The 20,072-nt window shown below is 65.7% G+C and overlaps 1 protein-coding gene and 1 long non-coding RNA gene across 5 annotated transcripts in view; both read right to left on the bottom strand.

The window, feature by feature from the left end:
- Nucleotides 1-11,641: 11,641 nt before the first annotated feature.
- On the bottom strand, nt 11,642-14,704 carry LOC149128238 (uncharacterized). Its single transcript, XR_016212183.1, has 3 exons — nt 14,422-14,704; nt 14,079-14,224; nt 11,642-12,324 (listed from the first exon to the last, which is right to left on the bottom strand). It is a non-coding gene; the product is annotated as an uncharacterized LOC149128238 (long non-coding RNA).
- A 513-nt stretch (nt 14,705-15,217) lies between these two features.
- Nucleotides 15,218-20,072, bottom strand: part of CTTN (cortactin) — a 31,673-nt gene continuing 26,818 nt past the window's right edge. For all 4 annotated transcript variants that reach the window (XM_089307120.1, XM_051839159.3, XM_051839161.3 and 1 more), the window contains 4 exons: nt 18,643-18,729; nt 18,018-18,180; nt 17,425-17,496; nt 15,218-16,484 (listed from right to left, as the gene is read on the bottom strand). In XM_089307120.1, coding sequence (XP_089163246.1) covers nt 16,348-16,484; nt 17,425-17,496; nt 18,018-18,180; nt 18,643-18,729 — 459 coding nt within the window. In that variant the 3' untranslated portion in view covers nt 15,218-16,347. The remainder of the gene's footprint in view (nt 16,485-17,424; nt 17,497-18,017; nt 18,181-18,642; nt 18,730-20,072) is intronic.

The following is a 20,072-nucleotide window of genomic DNA, read 5'->3' as shown; positions in this document are numbered from 1 at the left end:
GCGGGCAGTGGGGATCGCCACGCCTCTGCCAGCCTGCGGCAGATCTGCTGGCTCCGGCTTCCAATCCAGGCCGCCCCTTCCTGTCCCTGTAACTCGTTTCTACCTTTCGGTCCCTGCCGTTTCGTGTCCATGATCAGGACACTCTCTGTCCACTGCTTCTACTCTGGAACTCTTTGTCACAGCAATTCTGAACCTTTAATATGAGCCTTCAAATAAACAGAAAAGAAAAAAAAGGAAAGAAACCAAGTGTGTGCCTTGGGTGTTTTGCGCCACGCTGTACTGAAACGCTGTATGCTGGACGCACGGGTACCTGTGTCCCTGTATCGATGTAGCTGACCAGTCACAGTGCCTTGTTTTCTGGACTGAGACGCCAACACCGAGGCACAGCCTGAAGAGAAACGAGGACTGGGCCATGAACTGTGGGGCCTGGAGGAGCGGCCGGAGCCCTGCTCACCAGGCTGTGACAGTCGCTGACGTTCAAGAAATAAAACTAAACAAACTGAAATGCGATCGTGTCATCAGTTAATTCCCCCCCGAGTGTATCTGGTTAAACGCAGAACGTGGCTCAGGACGGTCACAGGCAGGGAGACGTCTGGGCCCTCCCTCCGTGTTGTGTCGCCCCCTGGGGGTGGCCGCTGGCGGTGCCCGAGGTCAGCAGTGGCCAGCCCTCTCCCCCACGGCACACACAACGCCACTTCCGTTTGAGGAAGGCGCAGGGCGGCGACGCGTCTGCGCCCCCTTAAGAGAAGGAGGCCACAAGGGCACCGGGATCCCGACTCACGCGGGGCGCTGCGCTCCCGCCCCGAGCAGCGGCCGCGACCTGCACCCTGCGGCAGAGCCAGGCCTCGAGCTGTCCGGTCCCGACTGTGCGGCCCACACGCCGCCCGCGTGTCTCGCGTCGGGAGGGCGGGGCTTCCCGGGGCTCCACCCCGAGCCTGACCGCTGGGGGAGGCCGGGGACGGGTTCCCACACGAAGTGTGCAGACGGTGCGTCTGCGCCCACCCGGAGCCTTCCGTGGCCAGGATGCGGACGCACCCTCCCAGCCCCAGCCCTGCAGCAGGGGGCGACCCCAGCCCAAGGCCGCCGCGACGCCGCCCCGCAAGGACACGGTTCCTGTGGGCGGGGCACTCACAGGGGCCCGGACGGCACGGCCGGGCTCCGGGGGCTCCGGCTGCGGTGCCCTGACGGCTGCGGCCACGTCCGCATCGCCCAGGGCCAGGAGGCAACCCCCGCCAGCCACCTCGGGGTGCGGGGGGGGGGCTTTATTTGGAGGCAACCTGGGGACCTCGTGGGTCAGAGAAACCAGGCTAAGACCCAGGTTTTCAGAGACAGGCCCGCCGTCCGCGAGGGCCCCATGGTGGCTTTAATCCCCGCAGGAACCCGCGTGGCCCGGGGGTCACCCCCCCACACAGTCAGGAGCCCCCGCACAGTCCCCGCCCCGGCCCGGCTGCTCTCGCCCACCGCCCACCGCCCCCCCAAGGCCACGCAGACACCAGGGAGACCCCGGGCCCGGGGTCACCCCCACACACGGCCAGGAGCCCCCGCACAGCCCCCGCCCCCGGCCCCGGCCTGGCTGCTCTCGCCCACCGCCCCCCCAAGGCCACGCAGACACCAGGGAGACCCGGGCCCGGGGGTCACCCCCCACACACAGCCAGGAGCCCCCGCACAGCCCCCGCCCCCGGCCCGGCTGCTCTCGCCCACCACCCACTGCCCCCCCCCAAGGCCACGCAGACACCAGGGAGACCCCGGGCCCGGGGGTCACCCCCACACACAGGCAGGAGCCCCCGCACAGCCCCCGCCCCCGGCCCGGCTGCTCTCGCCCACCACCCACTGCCCCCCCACCCCCAAGGCCACGCACGCCCACTGCCCCCCCACCCCCAAGGCCACGCAGACACCAGGGAGACCCGGGCCCGGGGATCACAGAACCCGCGTCCCCTGCACACAGGCCAGGCTGAGCGCCACGGGGGAGCCACGCGGCGCGTCCTCGCCGGGCGGAGCCGCACCCGCTCCACCTGCGCCCCGCGCACCTCGCGGCCTCGCCCGTCCGCGGCACTGCTCGCCGGAGCCCCTGCAGGCCGTCGGCACCGCCAGGCAGCGCTGGCTCGGCCACGACCCTGCTGGACTCGGAAAGTTCTGGACTCCCGGAGCACAGAGCTCCGCCCGCCCCCCACCACATGCCGCGCCCGGGCTGACCCCAGCCCACCTGAGGAAGCTCCCGGCGCCAGGAGGGCCGCCCGCGAGGACCCGGCCCGCACCCGCGCCGCCGCCTCGCCGCTTCTCACCTGAGCCGGTAAGTGCCGGGTAGGTGCGCCCTCCTTCCCGCCGGCCCGCGCTCCCCGCCAGGGCCGCGAGGACACGCGCCGAGGCTGGGCCCGCTCGCGGGGATGGCGGGCAGGACGCGGCGCGGAGCGGAGCCGGGCCCTCGGCGCCCGCCCTCAGCGCGGCCCCCATTCCCGCCTGCCGCCGCCTCACGCGTGAGGGAGACGCGCAGAGCATGCTGGGCCCAACCCTTCACGTGCCCTGGGTGGACCAATCACTGGCAAACGGCGTGGGCTCGTGATTGGCTCAGCTGCAGTGGGCGGGGCAGCTTGCAGCCAATGCGTGGGCTGTTGGGCCAGCCGCACGCCACGCGGCGCAGCGCAGGTGCATGCTGGGAGCTGGGGGCACAGGCGGCCCGGGGAGGGGACGCGGCCCTCCCTCCCGCTGGGGTGCGCCTGTCTGAGGCTCGTTTTTCTTATCGTTACAGTTGTGGGTTTCAACATCCCCCGAAGGCGCTGGGTGCGCAGTGCGAGGCAGCGGGATTGCCTGGAGCCGCGGCCCGGCCCGCCCACCCCGCGCTCCCGTCCACGCGCGCTCCCGGGCTCAGAGCCGCCGGGCCGGACCCCGCGGGCACTGCCGGAACGAGGCGAGGGGCGCACCAGCGGGCAGCCTGGCTTAGACAAGGGCCGGTCCATCTCGAAGCTGCCCACTCGGGGAGGCCGGGGTCCGTCTGACCGCTCCCCAGCCTCGCGTCCGAGACGCCCGGGGTGTCCCCTCACACTGCATACCTCACAGCACTCAAAGGCTGCTGCCACTCCGCACATCGCATTTTCTCACAGAGCAGGAGGAAAGGGCAGAACCCTGACAGCCACGTGGGTCTCCTTGAACGGAGAGGCCAGCGCTCCCCCAGGGGTGTTCACCAACATGTCAGCAGCCACTGCGGGGTCCACGGTCACCCCTGGATGTAAGGGGCACCGGAAACAAAATGGGGGTCGTGTTAGCAGGCAGAGGGCCGTGGGCGGCACGGCCACGGGAGAGTCCTTGCCGAGCAAGGGGACATTCCAGTGGCATTCGCCGTCGCCAGCTCATCCAGGTGGAAACCCGGGACCCCTCCGCGGCCCCTCCCCCGCCCTTAGCGTCCCCATGCGTTTGCCTCTGTGGGCGCGGTCCCGAGGTCCCCCGTGTTGTAGCCTGCGCGGTGGCACCCCACCGCGGGATGGGCCGTCTCAGCGGTGGACACAGGGCCTCCGGGCTTCGGGCTGCTGCTGCTGTGGGCGCCTTTTTCCTGAGCGCCGTCTTCGGTTCCTTGGGGCCCGCACCAGATCAAGCCGCTGGGTCCGGGAAACACCACCACCGCCTCCCCTGCCCGCAGAGGGCTCCTCCCAGGGCCCCGGGTGCGCGGGCAGCCCAGAGGGGCAGGTTCCGGGCCCACGCCTCCCCTTCTCTGAGCACAGGGACCCCCCCCAGCGGGGGGAGCGGCCCGGGCCACAGGGGTCCACAGCCGCCGGGTGACACTCGCAGCAGGGCGCGGCCCCCACGGCTCCCAGGCCCGCATGTCCACAGGTGCCCGGGCTAGCAGCAGGGACGCCCTGGCCCCCACCTGCGCAGCTGGAGCACCCGGTTCCTGCAGCAGAGCCCCCCCCCCCCGCGCGCCAGCCGCGTGGCCTGGGGAACCCCAGGCACAGCCGAGCTCAGAGGGGCTGCAGAGCCCACCCGGCTCCCCGAACGCCGCTGGGCCGTTTGCCGTCCTCAGAGGCACCGTCTTATTTATTTGGCAAGCAGGGAGAGAGGAGAGAGGGGAGAGGCGCAGAGAGAGAGTGGGACTCTTCACTCCCAGATGGGCCAGGGCCGGGCCAGGAGCCCACACCCCCATCCGGGCCTCGTGCACGGCGCAGGGCCCGAGCGCTCGGCCGTCTTCTGCTGCCTTCCCAGGCGCACCGACAGGGAGCCGGACGGGAAGCGGGGCAGCCGGGCGCAGACCAGGGCTCCAGAGCGGGACGCTGGCGTTGCCAGTGGTGGCCCGACCCGCCGTGCCACAGCGCCAGCCGGCCGGGTTGTCTCGGGAGCAGGCGTTCAGCCTCGCCGCTGGGATGCCCGCGCCCACACCACGGCCTGGCCCGGACCCCAGTGCAGCTTCCTTCCGGCTGCTTCCGGCTACTGCAGCCCCGGGCCCCGCAGTGGCGCTCCGGCGATCAAGCCTCCGCTCTCCACGCGGGGGGCCTGGACCGAACCGCCGGCCTCCCCCTCCTCTCTCTCTCCCCTTCCACCCCACCCCCAGCCGGGCCCGGTGCCCGGCCTTTGTGGTTCTTTCTGTGGTTAACGAGCGACGCAGGCGTCCACCAGCAGAAATGCGCGAATCCCCGTGGAAACCGGGACCCAGCGCCCTCTGCACCCGCGGGCTCCCACGGCGTTTCCAAGCCTGCCGGGAACAGTCCCCGCGCCGGGGAAATCGGTGCTCCCTGGAAACGTGACTCCCCGGCGCCTGGCTCCTACCCGGTGGTGCTGGGGGGCCCCGAGCGGACGTCCGTGGCCATGGATCATTCACGCTCACCGCGTGACGCCGAGGGACACGCAGCACACACGCTCCATCCAGAGTTCCCCTTGCGGCACCAGCATCGCATATGGGAGCGCAGGTTCAAGTCCTGGCTGCTCCACTTCCAGCCACACTGCGGTTCATGGAGCTGGGCGGGCAGCAGGGGACGGCCCCAGTGCTCGGGTCCCTGCCATGCACGTGGGGGACCAGGATGGAGCTCCTGGCTCCTGGCTTCGGCCCAGCCCTGGCCGTGGGCGACCGTGGCCAGAGTGAACGAGCAGATGAAAGGTCTTGACCTCCCTCTCTTCATGTTGTTCAAATAAATCAGTCTCTAAAAATCATCCAGGGGAGGGGTGAGCACGTGCAGGACAGCGGCCCCCTGGGAGGTTAAAACCCCAGGGAGCAAACCAGGCTGGGTGCTTGGCCTAGCAGATAACAAGGACCCCACAGTGCACTGCCCAAGCATGAGTCCCAACTCCGCCCCCACTCCCAGCCCCACCCCCACTCCCAGCTCCGCCCCCACTCCCAGCTCCGCCCCCACTCCCAGCTCCGCCCTCACTCCCAGCTCCACCCCCACTCCCAGCCCCACCCCCACTCCCAGCCCCGCCCTCACTCCCAGCTGCCTCCACTCCCAGCCACGCCCACACTCCCAGCCCCGCCCATACTCCCAGCCCTGCCCCATCCCCGCCCCGCCCACACTCCAGGCTCCGCCCTCACTCCCAGCCCCGCCCACACTCCAAGCTGCCTCCACTCCCAGCCCCACCCACACTCCCAGCTGTCCCCTCCCAGCCCCGCCCACACTCCCAGCTGCCTCCACTCCCAGCCCCACCCTCACTCCCAGCCCCACCCTCACTCCCAGCCCCGCCCTCACTCCCAGCCCCGCCCTCACTCCCAGTCCCGCCCACACTCCCAGCCCCTACGTCACTCCCAGCCCCGCCCTCACTCCCAGCCCCGCCCACACTCCCAGCTGCCTCCACTCCCAGCCCCGCCCTCACTCCCAGCTGCCTCCACTCCCAGCCCCACTCCCAGCCCCACCCCCACTCCCAGCGCCACCCTCACTCCCAGCCCCATCCACACCCAGCTCCGCCCTCATTCCCAGCCCCGCCCTCATTCCCAGCCCCGCCCTCATTCCCAGCCCCGCCCACACTCCCAGCCCCGCCCACACTCCCAGCTGCCCCCTCCCAGCCCTGCCCCATCCCAGCTCCGCCCACACTCCCAGCCCCGCCCCCATCCCAGCTCCGCCCTCACTCCGCCAGGCCCAGCGCTGACTACTGCAGGCGTTCAAGGGGTGAACCCGCGGACGGCAGCTCTGCCTGTCTGCCTCTCAAACAGAAATTGTTTAAAAGTTTGAGGAAAGTATTAAACGAGAAGCTTATTTTGGTGCAAAAGAACGTTGGAATCCACTCGTGGTTTTTTCCATTTTCCAGGCCTCTCCGAAGGGCCCGGGACTCTGCATGGTGCCCTGGTGGCAGCCAGGTCGCCAGCGACGACTCCGACCCTGAGCCCGCGCGTCGCAAACGCACTGCTCTGTGCGGGGAGGCGGGAATGGGGGGGCTCCAACTCTGTGCTTTCCTCTCGATTTTTCTGTGAACGTGAAGCTGCTCTAAAACTACAAAGTCTTCCATTAAAATTACATTAAAACTCAGTGGGCGGGCACTGCGGTGCAGCGGGTTAGGCCGCATCCCAAATGGGCGCCAGTTCAAGTCCCGGCTGCCCCACTTCTGATCCAGCTCCCTGCTGAGGCTCCTGGGAGAGCGGCGGACGATGGCCCGAGTGCTTGGGCCCCTGCACCCACATCGGAGACCCAGACGGAGCTCCTGGCTCCTGAAAGCTGCCTGGCCCAGCCCCTGCCGTTACTCCCAGCAGGGTAGTGAACCAGCTGATGGAAGACTTCTCTCTCTTTCTCTAACTCTGCCTTTCAAATAAATATTTTTTAAAAAGAAAACACACAATGTTTTCCAGCATGAGGCTAAGTGAAGACGCAGCCAGTCCGACATGACCACCGGGGGAGATTCCATTTCACAGAAATCGTCCCACGGGCAGGTGCGTTGAGACAAAAGGTAGCTGGGTGGTGGCCCTGCCCGGGCAGCGACTACAGCGGGTGTGGACAGCAGTGACGTCACACACCGGGGGCCCCTGGACAGACGCCCTGTGCGGAGCAGCCCACGGCGCACAGACCGCATCTCAGCAAGTCTGGGTCGCACGGAGACAAACGCTCTTCCAAACAGAGGGTGGGGTCCTGCCTCGGCCCCTGGGACACGCAGAGGGCATTCAGGGTGAGACGAGAGCGCCAAAGACCTGCCACTCGGTAGCAGCGCGGCGTTGGCGAGCGCACCACGGTCCCGTGCGGTGTCCACCTCGGGAGAAAACTGGAGAGAGGACATAGGGGAACTCTTATCGAACTTGCAACTTCTGTGCAAATCAAAAATTCTTCCGAAATTCAAAATTTGCCAAGAGGGGCCAGGGCTGCGGTGTGGCAGGGGAAGCCGCCGCCCATGACTCAGGCATCCCATATGGGCGCCAGTTCGAATCCAGCTCCCTGCTGGTGGCCTGGGAAAGCAGGCGGAGCGGGCCGCAGGCCGGGGCGCCGACGGGGGCGCCAGGGGAGTGAACCAGGTATGAGGATGGGGTCTTCACGGAGCATCAGTCCCTCCCTGAAGCAGACTTAAAGTTTCATTTTTGTTTTTGTGTTTTTTTTTTTTAAACAGATTTATTTATTTGAAAAGCAGAGTTACAAAGACAGAGCGAGAGAGAGAGAGATCGCCCATCGGCTGGTTCAGTCCCCAGATGGCTGCAACAGCCGGGGCCAGGAGCTTCCTCTGGTCTCCCACGCAGGTGCAGGACTGCACTTGGGCCATCCTCTGCTGCTTTCCCAGGCTCCTTCCAGGAAGGACGGCCGTGCCGGCTCGGGGAGTCCACAGCCCGCCAGTGGGCAGCTCCCGGGCCTGGGGCGGAGCAGGTGTGCAGAGAGCGTCCCAGGCGAGCCAGGAGGCAGGGGAGAGGAGCCCGCTCTGCTCCGTGTGCTCTCGGCCTCTCTGCAGCAGCCACCATGGTTCCCCGCAGCCCGGCCCCACCTTCATCCGCTGACCGTTCACACAAGGCTTCGGGGCCTGGGCCCCTGGCACGGGGACCCCCGGAGGAGACCAAACCACTGCGCAGTCTTCGCAACTCACAGTGCTGGGGCCACGGCTGGGCCACAGCCCCGCATGTGAACCTTGACCCGAGTCTCGCACCTGTTACAGAACTAACTCCAAATGGGTTGTAAGTGGAGGTGTAAACCCATAAAACCCAAGCAAAAAAATAATAAATAAAAAATCAGGGAAAATCTTCAGGAGTTAGGGTCTGGCCAGGCTCGACACCAAAATCACAGCCCAGAGAGACACTGCCACACTGCGGGAACGCATCCGTCCAAACTGCGGATGTGGCTCTCTGCAGGCCCCGGTCAGAGGAGGACAATGCCAGCTGCCCGGGGCAGGCGGACTCGCAAACCAGCTTGGCGGCCACCAGGGCTCACACAGAGCTCCCGGGCCGGCCACCCGCCCAGGCGCGGGCAAGAGCTGTGTTGGTCCTCACAGGTGCAGCAAATGCACCGTTACCTCCACAAGCTCAGGTGACGCGGAAGCAGGCTGGCCACGATCACAGACTGGCCCAGGGGCCGGCACGTGGCACAGCGGGTTATCCTCCGCCTGCAGCGCCGCATCCCACACGGGCGCTGGTTCCAGTCCCGGCTGCTCCTCTTCTGATCCAGCTCTCTGCTGTGGCCTGGGAAAGCAGTGGAGGAGGGCCCAGGTGCTTGGGCCCCTGCACCCACATGGGAGACCCGGAAGAAGCTCCTGGCTCCTGGCTTCAGATCAGCGCAGCTCCAGCCATGGCAGCCACTTTGGGAGTGAACCAGCGGATGGAAGACCTCTCTCTCTGTCTCTTCCTCTCACTGTCTATAACTCTACCTCTCAAATAAATAAAATCTTAAAAAAAAAAAAAAAAACTGGCCCAGCCTGGTTAAGGGGCCATTAGGAAGCGCACACCCCACACCAGAGCCTGGGTTCGAGTCCTGAGACCTGCTTCCTGCTAATACAGACACGGGGAGGCGGCAGGGACGGCTGAAATGCTGGGCTCTGGGCCCCCGAGTGAAGAGACCCGGATGGCAGTGCCCACGCCCAGCCCCGGACCACCAGGGACTTGAGGAATGAGCCAGGAGTGAGTATGTGCTATAGAGGTGCGGCTGTGGCGCAGCTGGGGCCTGGGTTCAGCCAGGCCGGCCGCCGGCGGGTCCTTCTCCCCAGCTCACAGCCTGCTTGGCGCCACCTCACTAGCCCAGGTCACCCAGAGAAGGAGAGGACGTGGGGGCATTGTGGGGGAGCCGGTGGGGGCACACTGACCACAGGGCTGCAGGGGCGGGGTCTCGGTCCCAGTTTTAGATCGGCACTTCCTTTGCCATCAGTGCCAGAACAGGAGCCACGGCTCCGTTCTCGGCTCGGCTGGAGCCTGCTCCGCTCTCGGCGCCCTGCTGCCTCTTCTTCCAGTCCCGGCTCAGCTCTGCGGTCCCGGAAGCTCCCCCTGCACCGCCCTCCCTCCTCCGCGTGCCGGGGCCTCTGCCTGGTACAGCACAGGGCAGTCTGTTCCCACATGGACCTCGGGCCTCAGCACTCGCCTGGTTTCCTTCTTTTTTTTTTTATTTTTTTATTTTTTTGACAGGAAGAGTGGACAGTGAGAGAGAGAGACAGAGAGAAAGGTCTTCCTTTGCCGTTGGTTCACCCTCCAATGGCTGCTGCGGCCGGCGCGCTGCGGCCGGCACACCGTGCTGATCCGATGGCAGGAGCCAGGTGCTTTTCCTGGTCTCCCATGGGGTGCAGGGCCCAAGCACCTGGGCCATCCTCCACTGCACTCCCGGGCCACAGCAGAGAGCTGGCCTGGAAGAGGGGCAACCAGGACAGAATCCGGCACCCCGACCGGGACTAGAACCCGGTGTGCCGGCGCCGCTAGGCGGAGAATTAGCCTAGTGAGCCACGGCGCCGGCCGGTTTCCTTCTACCATGACCTGTTGCCCTTGGCATACTCGGTACAGCCACAAGGGTAGCTGTTCCAGTACATTCTGTCACCCCAGACGGAAACCCCGTGCCCACCCCACCCTGCAGCCGGGAGTCTGTGTCGTCCCCGTGTCCCCCGTTCCCAGGCAAAGCAGCAGGAACCCGGCAGGAAACTGACAGCCAGCTCAATCCAGAGGGCTGCAGTGTGGCCCTGAGCCGATGGCGCCACCTCGTGGCCGAGGCGGGCGGCGTCTCACTGAACCTCCGCCCCTTTTGGGTTCCACCCCACAGAGGGGGGCTGGCCCCCCCAGGCCTTGGCCTTTCCTGTCGCCAACCACTCAGTCTTGGCTCTTTGTCCCCACAGGCGCTCTCGAGAGGGCCTAAGAAAGAACCAGAGACGGGGACAGCACGTTGCGTCCGGGGCTGGCGTGTGACCCGCGGGTCACGGCATCGGGATGCTCACACCCCTCCCCGAGAGCCAGCTCCAGTCCCCGCTGCTCCCCTCTGGTCCAGCTCCCTAATGCGCCCAGGCGACAGCAGGCGGCGGCCCAAATATCTGGTCCCCACCACTCACGGGGCAGCGACGGGGCCCTGGCTATCGCGGCCATCTGTGGAGCGGACCAGAGAGAGACAGCTCTGTCCCTACGCCCTTCAGATACACGAATAAATGCGCTATGCTTGGAAAGCGAGTGTCGGAGGGGAGCGCGGCACAGCCTGGGCAGAATTCCTGTGGGATGAACTCGCGAGTCCCGGGCAGGAGTCCCGCGCGGGGAGCGAGAGGTGTGCAGGGGGGAGAGAAGCCGCCGCCTGCTGTGCGCTGGCGCCACTTCTACAAACCCACGAGTCACCGATGCTCCAACAGCCCCGGCCCCGGCCCCCCACCATGCCCCCGCCGCCCCCGCCACTGGGAACCCACAGGCACCAGCAGACACAGGTGGGGCAGGCAGACGCAGCCATGGCTGGGGCAGGTGCCATGCAGACACGGGCAGGGTGGGCCACACAGGCACATACGTCCCCTGCCCCTCCCGCCTCTCTCTCTCTCTGCCAGTCAAATAAGTTCAGGAACAGGCGGGGCGGGCACTACACGACACAGGCAGAGGTGGGCACTACACACAGGCAGGGGTGGGCGCCACATAGACACAGCGGAGCAGGTACCACGTAGACACAGGTGGGGGCGGGCACCACACAGACACAGGCAGGGGTGGGCGCCACGCAGACACAGGCAGGACGGGCACCACAGACACGGGCAGAGGTGGGTACTACATAGACACAGGCAGAGGTGGGCACTACACACAGGCGGGGTGGGCGCCACATAGACACAGCGGAGCAGGTACCACATAGACACGGGTGGGGGCGGGCACTATGCAGACACAGGCAGGGGTGGGCACCACAGACACGGGCAGAGGTGGGTACTACACAGACACAGGCAGAGGTGGGCATGACACAGACACGGGCAGGGTGGGCACCACGTGGACACGGGCAGGGTGGGCACCACAGACACAGGTAGGGGTGGGTACCACATAGACACAAGCGAAGCGGGTACCACGTAGACACGGTGGGGGAGGCACCACACAGACACAGGCGGGGTGGGCACTACGCAGACACAGGCAGGGGTGGGCGCCACGCAGATATAGGCGGGGCGGGCACTACGCAGACACAGGCAGGGGTGGGCACACACGGGCAGGGCGGGCACCATGTGGACACGGGCAGGGGCAGTGCCATCAGAGGCAACACTGCGGGCCCACCCTCTGCACAGGGAGCCCAGGACACACCATCCAGGAGACACCCACGGTCCCTGGGGACCAGGGTGCTGGCCGCACAGCGGTGGAGTTTCTGGAAGGAAAGAACATTCCGGAATGCGCTGGGGTGCCAGTGCAGGACTTTAAATCACGGGTGTGGGGGCCCCTGCAAAGCCACCAGCTCCTCTCACCGCTGGGAGCCATCAGGAGATGGGGGGGGGGGTCTGAGAGCCGCTGCATTGGAGCGAGCTGCAGGAATCGGCTCCACGGGCAGCTGTGTGTGTCGGGGGTGACAGCAGGGCCCCCTGCAGCGACAGGTGTCTCCCGGGAGGCAGGTGTCAGGGCTCGCGGCTCTGACACTGTGAACCCCAGGTCTGGCTTAAGATGCCACGCGGGCCCCTTCCTGCATCTCCAGAGACAGCAAATGTGGTGCCAAGTCCGGTCACTCTGACCTCTCCTGCTTCCATCGTCCACTCCTGAAGGCCCTCGGGACCCCACTGGACACACCAAGATAACAAGGAGTCATCAACCTTTTTCTAAAATTTAATCATGGTAAAATACCCATCTTTTTGAAGATTTATTTACTTGAGAGGCAGAGACAGAAAGAGAGGTCTTCCATCTGTTGGTTCTCTCCCCAGTGGCCGCAATGGCCAGAGCTGAGCCAATCCGAAGCCAGGAGCCAGGAGCTTCCTCTGGGTCTCCTATGTGGGTGCAGGGCCCAAGGACTTGGGCCATCTTCTGCTGGTTTCCCAGGCCATAGCAGAGAACTGGATAGGAAGTGGAGCAGCCGGGACTTGAACCCGCGCCCATATGGGATGCTGGCGCCACAGGTAGATGCTTAACGCACTGCGCCACAGCACTGGCCACTCCCATCTACCACCTTAACCACAGCTCAGGGGCACTGGGAGTGTGTGCATCACCACCACGATCCGTTCCCAGGACTTTCTCATCTTCCCAAACTAAAACTTGGGCACAAACTCTTCCCCCTCCCCCTCCTGCTGTCTGTGCTCCAACCCCTGGGAGTCACACACAAGGCATCAGTGTCCACGCCGCCTCCACTCAGGTCCACACACAGCGTGTCCACTCAGGGTCCATGCACGGTTCCCACACGTCCAGTGTCCACACCATCTCCACTCAGGGTCCACACGCAGTTCCCACACACCAAGTGTCCACTCAGGGTCCACACACGGTTCCCACGCACCCAGTGTCCACTCAGGGTCCACATACAGTTCCCACAGGCCCAGTGTCCACTAAGGGTCCACACATAGTTCCCACATGCCCAGTGTCCACTCAGGGTCCACGCACAGTCCCCACGCACCCAGTGTCCACTCAGGGTCCACACGCGGTTCCCACAGGCCCAGTGTCCACTAAGGGTCCACACACAGTTCCCACGCGCCCAGTGTCCACGCCATGTCCACTCAGGGTCCACACGCAGTTCCCACACGCCCAGTGTCCACTCAGGGTCCACACACGGTTCCCACATGCCCAGTGTCCACTCAGGGGTCCACACACAGTTCCCACGCGCCCACTGTCCACTCAATTCCCACGCGCCCAGTGTCCACTCAGGGGTCCATGCACGGTTCCCACGCGTCCAGTGTCCACTCAAGGTCCACGCACAGGTCCCACACACCCAGTGTCCACTCAGGGTCCACACAGTTCCCACAGGCCCAGTGTCCACTCAGGGTCCACACACAGTTCCCACACGCCCAGTGTCCACTCAGGGTCCATGCACAGTTCCCACGTGCTCAGTGTCCACTCAGGGTCCACACACAGTTCCCACAGGCCCAGTGTCCACTCAGGGGTCCACACACAGTTCCCACGCACCCAGTGTCCACTCAGGGTCCATGCACAGCTCCCAGGCACCCAGCGTCCACGCCGTCTCGCGTGGCGTTTCCACGCAGCGCCTGCAGAGCTGGGAGAACCTCTCTGAGGAGAGCCCCTGACCGTGGCCCGGCTCCTGGATCACATCTGAACGCCCTCTCAGAGGGGCGGCACCCCGGGGCAGCCGTCTCGCCTCCAGGCCCAGCACACGCTGCGTCAGCACTGAGCAACAGGACGCCCTGGCACCCCGGGGTGAAGAGGCCCCTGCACGCCCATCTTCCGGACCCGGCGCACGTGTGCACGCGGAGGCCAGGATGGCTCGGCGCGTCCATCTCCTACGGCAGCGGCAACGGGCCCAAGCTCCTGTCCCCCAGCCTCTGCTTTGCTGGCCCACCGAGCCAGCCCCGGGGCCTGGGGTGTTCCTCAAGACCAGAGTTGGGGAGGTGATTCGAAAACAACCCCAGTGAGACCAGGCAGGTGGCATGAAGGTAGAGGCTCTGCGTGTCCAGGCTGCCGCTGTGCCGTCGGCTGGCCACCGACAGGGCCAAAACACAGACCCATCGGGGCGGTTCCTGCCCCTGCTGGGCCCGAGTGCCTGTCCACGCACACCGACACAGGCAGACCAGGCCGCCTCCCCACGTCCTCGTCACAGCCCACGGCCCAGCCAGGCCATACCCATCACAGGTGGGTGCAAACTCACCTGGCCGACAGCCCTTCTTCCCGCCGTGACCGCACGTGGGCCAGGCTCCTGACAGGTCCCAGAGCAGGGGCTCGGCTTTGGAGCCGGTGAGCAGGAGCTGCAGGTCGTGGGGTCACGGGGGCCTACCACCACCTGGGTTCACGGGCCTGAGGAAGCGAGGGGGGCGCTGACAGGCAGGGGCCCCAGGCTGCCTCGTGCTGCTCCCAGCTCCTGCACACACCCAGCGGCCCCACCGCGATCACTGGTCAGTTCCCACAGGATGGAGGCCACTGCGGACGCACAGGGGACGGCTGGAGGGGCGAGCACCACAGCCAGCGCTAGCGCTGCCTTCCCAGTTCTGCACCTGCAGTCCTGCAGATCCCCGGCGCCACCATGGAGGCCCAGGCGGCTGTCCAGCAGGGTCGACACACAGCTGGTGAGGGGACAGAGGCCAGCCTGGGAAAGCACCAGGGTCCCTGTCAGCACAGGGTCCTAGACTCACAGAGGACCAGCCACAGGTAGCAGAGCCCGGGCCTGACCTTACCATGACCTCGTGGCAGCTCAGGGTCTGCCCGGGCCCCTCACGGAAAGAACGTGAAGCCGGAGGGTTGGTGACCCGCACTGCTCTCCTGTCTCCCAGGAATGGCCAGACCCATTTCCCCGAAGTTTCTTTCTTTTTTTTTTTTTTTGACAGGAAGAGTGGACAGTGAGAGAGAGAGACAGAGAGACAGAGAGAAAGGTCTTCCTTTTGCAGTTGGTTCACCCTCCAATGGCCGCCGCAGCTAGCACGCTGCGGCCGGCGCACCGTGCTGATCCGATGGCAGGAGCCAGGTGCTTCTCCTGGTCTTCCATGGGGTGCAGGGCCCAAGCACCTGGGCCATCCTCCACTGCACTCCCGGGCCACAGCAGAGAGCTGGCCTGGAAGAGGGGCAACCGGGACAGAATCCGGCGCCCCGACCGGGACTAGAACCCGGTGTGCCGGCACCGCTGGGTGGAAGATTAGCCTAGTGAGCCACAGCGGGGGGCTGCCTGGGAGTCATGGCTCAGGCTGGCTTCTAAACATGGCATCTTGTGTTCCGCACGGAACCCTCGGAAAACACGTGGTGCAGGGAGCCCTCCTTCCACCCAGGACAAAGCACTGGACACCAAGGCAAACCATGTTCCAGGTGGATCAAAAAAAGTTTATTCTGAATATTGAGTAAAAAATCAGACTATGAGGTGTGCTACAGAAACCCAGACGCAGTAAGCTGCGTATAAACCCAACCGAGCTGTGGGAAAGCGCGGGTTACGCAGAGACGCACCTCCGGAGAGGCCACGTGCGTTGCGGCCACAGCCGGCGCCGGCAGGAGCTTCTGCAGGGCCGTGCCGACACCTGCCCGTGTGCCCGCTCGCACCGCCAGCCTCCTGGCTTCCCGGAGAGGGATGCACCTTCCCGAGCACTGAGTGGCCGGCAGCACCCCAGCGCACGGCAGCTGAGGGGAGCCGCCAACGGGCACCTCGGGAAGGAACTCGGGCATCAGCCACGTCAACCATCAAAGTTTACCGTAATTAAACATGGTATTTTGGCAAAAACAGCACGGCTTCACGGCAGGAAGAAAGTGCCTGGCAGTCCACGACAGAGAAGGCCCCTGCCTTCCCGCAGCCACGTGGCCGTGTGGCCACATACACGCACCACGCCTGCCCGTGCCAGCTGCCACCGGTCACAGGGCCACAGCTTTGCCACTGCAGCCCCATCTGGAGGTGGGGGAGGGGAAACAAAGGGAGCAGGTGCCACTTCACGGGGCGGGGCGACAGGAGGAGGGCTGAGCAGCCTCCGGCGCGGTGCACACGACGACCCGCAGGCTCGGCAGCGAGCGGTCACCTGCCGACGCGGGCCGGGCCGAGGGGCGCTGCAGCAACCCCGGCCCTCCTGACGCTCCCTTCCTCTGCCCCCTGGAGCCTCACTCACTGGGGACCAGGACTCACGACGGGCACAGGACAACATGCACGACCGACCCCAGCAGAACGGAAGGCCCCTGACTGGCTGCACAGGACAGTCGATTTGGCAAAAAGACAACACCTTGAATGCGTAACAATGACCACAGTCCTCCCAAGGAACATGATTACAATATATTAGCAAATTCTGTGGCATACACGTCATCGGAAGCATCAGCAAAGGTACGAAATACAAAAGCAACGTGACACTCCCCTCCTCACCATCAAAACCGGGACAGGACAGGACAGGACAGGACAGCCCAGAGAACACCGCGAGGCAGGCCCGATCTGCAGTGTGCACGCCGGGGCGGGGCGCCTACTGCCGCAGCTCCACGTAGTTGGCGGGGAAGAGCCCGTACCTGCCCTTGCACACCCCGCGCCACCAGCCGTCGTCAATCATCTCGATGTTGGTGATGATGTCATCGGGGTCGAATGAGATTTCGTCATCTCCAGCTGGGGAGGTGCACACAGAGAAAAGCGCGCTGAGACGCCGACGGCCCTCAGCCCCTGGTCGGCTATGCAGCAATGCAAGCAACATGACTCCCTCACCGACCCGGGGGGTCTCTGTGGTCCCCTCTCCCCAGCTCAGCCAAGGCCTGCCTGTATCTGCCAGCATGAGCCAAGGCAGTGCCGGAGTGGGCAGGGCCTTCATAGCAAACTCCAACCTGGTGCCAGTCACAGCGCCCCTGCACCGCCAAACCTCCTCTGCCTTTCTCGGTGGGGGAGGGGAGGCGGCAGGGGAGGGTGGGGCTGGAAGGGGACCTGGCAGGAGAAGGCCTCAGTGCAGCTGAACACACACAGTGGCCAAGACCCCACAGGGGCTGGGTGCAGGCATGAAGAAGGGGCCGCGACAGGTCCTCCTGATGGGGAGGAGGGAGACCGGAAGCCACACCAGGCAGAAGGTGTGAGGAGCACAGGACCCTGGGAGAGTCCCAGCACGTCACAGGGCACCGCCACACTGCAGGGAGGTGGAAACCGCACCACGGTGGGACAGACGGAGCCCATGGGGCCGGCGGGGGCACAGGGCACAGCCACGTTGTTTGTGTGGCCTTGCGGCCTTCCCGCCACCAGAGAACGGGCTCAGCCTGGAGTCAGTGACTGGGGGAGTGGGGACTGGAGGAGGCAGGCTGCGGACGCCAGTGGAGAACGGGGGCCGGTGTCTGTACGGACCCTAGCGCCAGGGATGGGGGTGGCGTGCGTGTGAGTGGGACTGCACCCTGCTCCTACGACATGCACGCAGGCGGCTGCGTGGGACAGGTGCACGTGTGGGCACACGTGAGGAAGACGTGGGGCTCCCAGCACTACACTGACAACTGCCCTGCACTCGCAAGGCCTGAAATGCATAGCTCCAGCCGTTCTAGCAGGGCGCAGAGGAGCCCGGCCCCACGCTCACCAGCCTGGTAGTCGTAGAGGGCCGTGGCCGTGATCCCGAGCGCGTTCTCGTAGTCGTCGTAGCTGTTCTCCTCTGAAACAGACCACAGGGGCTGAGCGGCGACAAGGCCTGCCGCGCACGCTCCTGCTACCTGCTTCTCAGCCGGCGCTCGCCCAGGGCCGGGGCGAGCAGTCAGACCCTACAGTGACAGCAGGGTGCCCACCCACGTGGGACAAGAGCCGGCCCCCAGTCCCACGCGGAATGCACTCAGCTTTCCCGGGCAAATCCATGGATTCCAGTGCTGAGAGCACCCAGGGAGGGAAACCCTGACCACTGCCAGGAAGCAACCTGGAAACCTCAACTGCAGCCTCCCGGGAGGCCACGACGGCCGTGACCCACGCCGCCACCACTCTGAGAACGCCAGCAGCCAGGCCTGGTGCACGTCCCCAGGGCGAGTCCCCGCACTCCCAGTGGGACGCATGCCTGCACTGAGGACAGCTCACTCCAACAGCACCGCAGGACCAGCGCCAGTGCTGTCCAGGGGAGCCGACACGGACGCCCCCTCCCCTGACCAGGGGAGCACATGGAGCCCCTCCCCCGGGAAGGGCCCGTACCTGACTGATAGGCGCCCAGGCCCTCTGCGGTCTCGTACACAGTGTCCGGGCCGTAGACCAGGCCCTGCTGGCTGTCAGGAGCCTCTGCCTGGTGGCCGGGCTCTGGCTCTCCGCTGCCCCCGAGGTCCCCGCAGCTCGGCTCCGCCCGCAATGAAGCAGCATCCTGGGGTGAGGGCAGGGGATGCTTGGTGTGTCCAGGGCAGCAGCCGCCAGTCACAGCCGACACGCACAGGGGCAGGCACCAGCCCCGCCACACCAGGCGGTCAGGGCTGTCACTCCTAGGGGACGAGTCCTCCCGCACCACCCCCACCCCTGCAGAGCTCTTTCCCAAGAGTTTAAGTCCCTCTGTCCTGGACTGGATTTGACTGGTTTTTAATCTCAGGCCTGCAAGGCCAGGCATGGCACCTGCGGGCTCTCTTGCCTGGTGCTCCCCAGCCTGCATCTCACAGCACTGCCCACGCTGTCCCTGCCCAGGGCCCAAGATGGAGGCAGAGTCTCCCCCCAGGGGCAGGGCAGGGCAAGTCCCCCGCAGCCACGCTGGCATCACCTAGCAAGAGTTTGTCTGCCCACGAGAGACCCGGTCTCAGGCGTCACAGACTATCACAAACCAGACGACAGCACCGACCTCGTAGACAGGGCTGGATGGCGGCCTCTCCGCCGGCTGAGGGCTGGGAGATGCAGGGGGACTCTGCCTTTGGGCTCTGGCTTGCTCCTACAATCGAGAACACCACAGTCGGATGTTATTGAGTCAGCGGCGACACATCAGAAGAGAACAGTACCACCAGAAGCGAGGGCAGAAAGACCCAGGACCCAGACCAGGCCCTCACGGACTCCCAGAGAAGGCGCTGTGAAGCAAGATCACACGTCAGCCCTCCACTCCCCAGACCGCCCACGGCAGGGGCCACAGGACTGGGCGGCCGCAGCATCACAGGCTGATGCCTGACCAGAAGCAGGTGCGGCAGGCTGAGGCAGGCCGAGACTCGCAGGACCCCCAGGTGGTGAGTCTATTTCCCAAGTGCGACAGACGAGGCTCTGGGGCTCCCCCGGGGCAGGCCACAGTGAACAAAACGACAGTCCCCAACCCCCGGATCCTGCGAACGCCTGATCCCACGTTGACAATGGAACTGTGCGGACCTGACCCGGGAAGGGGTCTGCAGGGGGGCTGTTCTGCAGTTTCCGGTGGGCCCTGCCATCAGCAGCTCCTGCAGAGAGAGAGGCTGGAGGGGCAGTGCTGGGTGCAGAGGCTAAGCCACCACCCGGGACCCCGGCACCCCAGGTCACAGAGCAGCTCCTCCCTGCAGAGCCAGCTTCCTGCGCACGCGCCCTCACAGGCAGCGGGCGATGGTTCCCTGGTGCCCAAGTGAGAGACTGGACAGAGGCCCTGGCTCTGGGCTCCCACCTGGGGCAGCTCCAACTGTCACGGCCATTGGGAGAGTGAACCAGAGGATGGGGGCTCTCTGTCTGCCGCGCTGCCTTCCAAATATGTTTTCTCAAAGAGGGAGGCAGGCGGGAAAGCTGTGATGGGGCCAAGGACCGCAGGCGGCCTCTCGGTGTGTCCTGAGCGCCAGCAGAGGGCACCTGAGACCAGCACTCAGTCTGGCTGCTGACTCAGCTTCACGGTACACAAGTGGCCACCTGGCACGCAGCATGGACCCACTGTCCCGCCCAGCCCTCCTCCCTGGGCACCCTCCACAGGCCGTCTCTCTCCGGGACGGCAGCGGCACTGTCCCGTCCTGGCTCTGTGGACCTGAAGCAAGGTCCCTGGCCAACCTGCCCCAGGACAAGCACAGGCTAAGCACTGAAGCCGCCGTCCCGTGTGTGTCCCCGGGGCAGAAGGCAAGAGGCCCCTCCCTCTCACCGGAAACCCCAGACTGCAGACGGAGGCCCACGTCGGCCTCCCCAGCTGCCAAGGCACACGTTCGTCACCTGGCTTCAGGGGTGCGCCTCCGCTGCCGAGCACTGGGCGGGAGTGCTGTGCCGCGGGGAACGGCAGACCCCCTTCTCCCATCATTCCGCATCTCCCGGGTGCTGCTGGGCCTCAGAAGGCTTGGGTCA

This window comes from Oryctolagus cuniculus, chromosome 1 (assembly GCF_051225735.1).
Source record: "Oryctolagus cuniculus isolate XC-2025 breed Fujian yellow rabbit chromosome 1, ASM5122573v1, whole genome shotgun sequence".
NCBI lineage: Eukaryota > Metazoa > Chordata > Mammalia > Lagomorpha > Leporidae > Oryctolagus > Oryctolagus cuniculus.
Note: the sequence above shows the minus strand (reverse complement) of the source record. Positions and strands in the feature narration are given on the sequence as shown.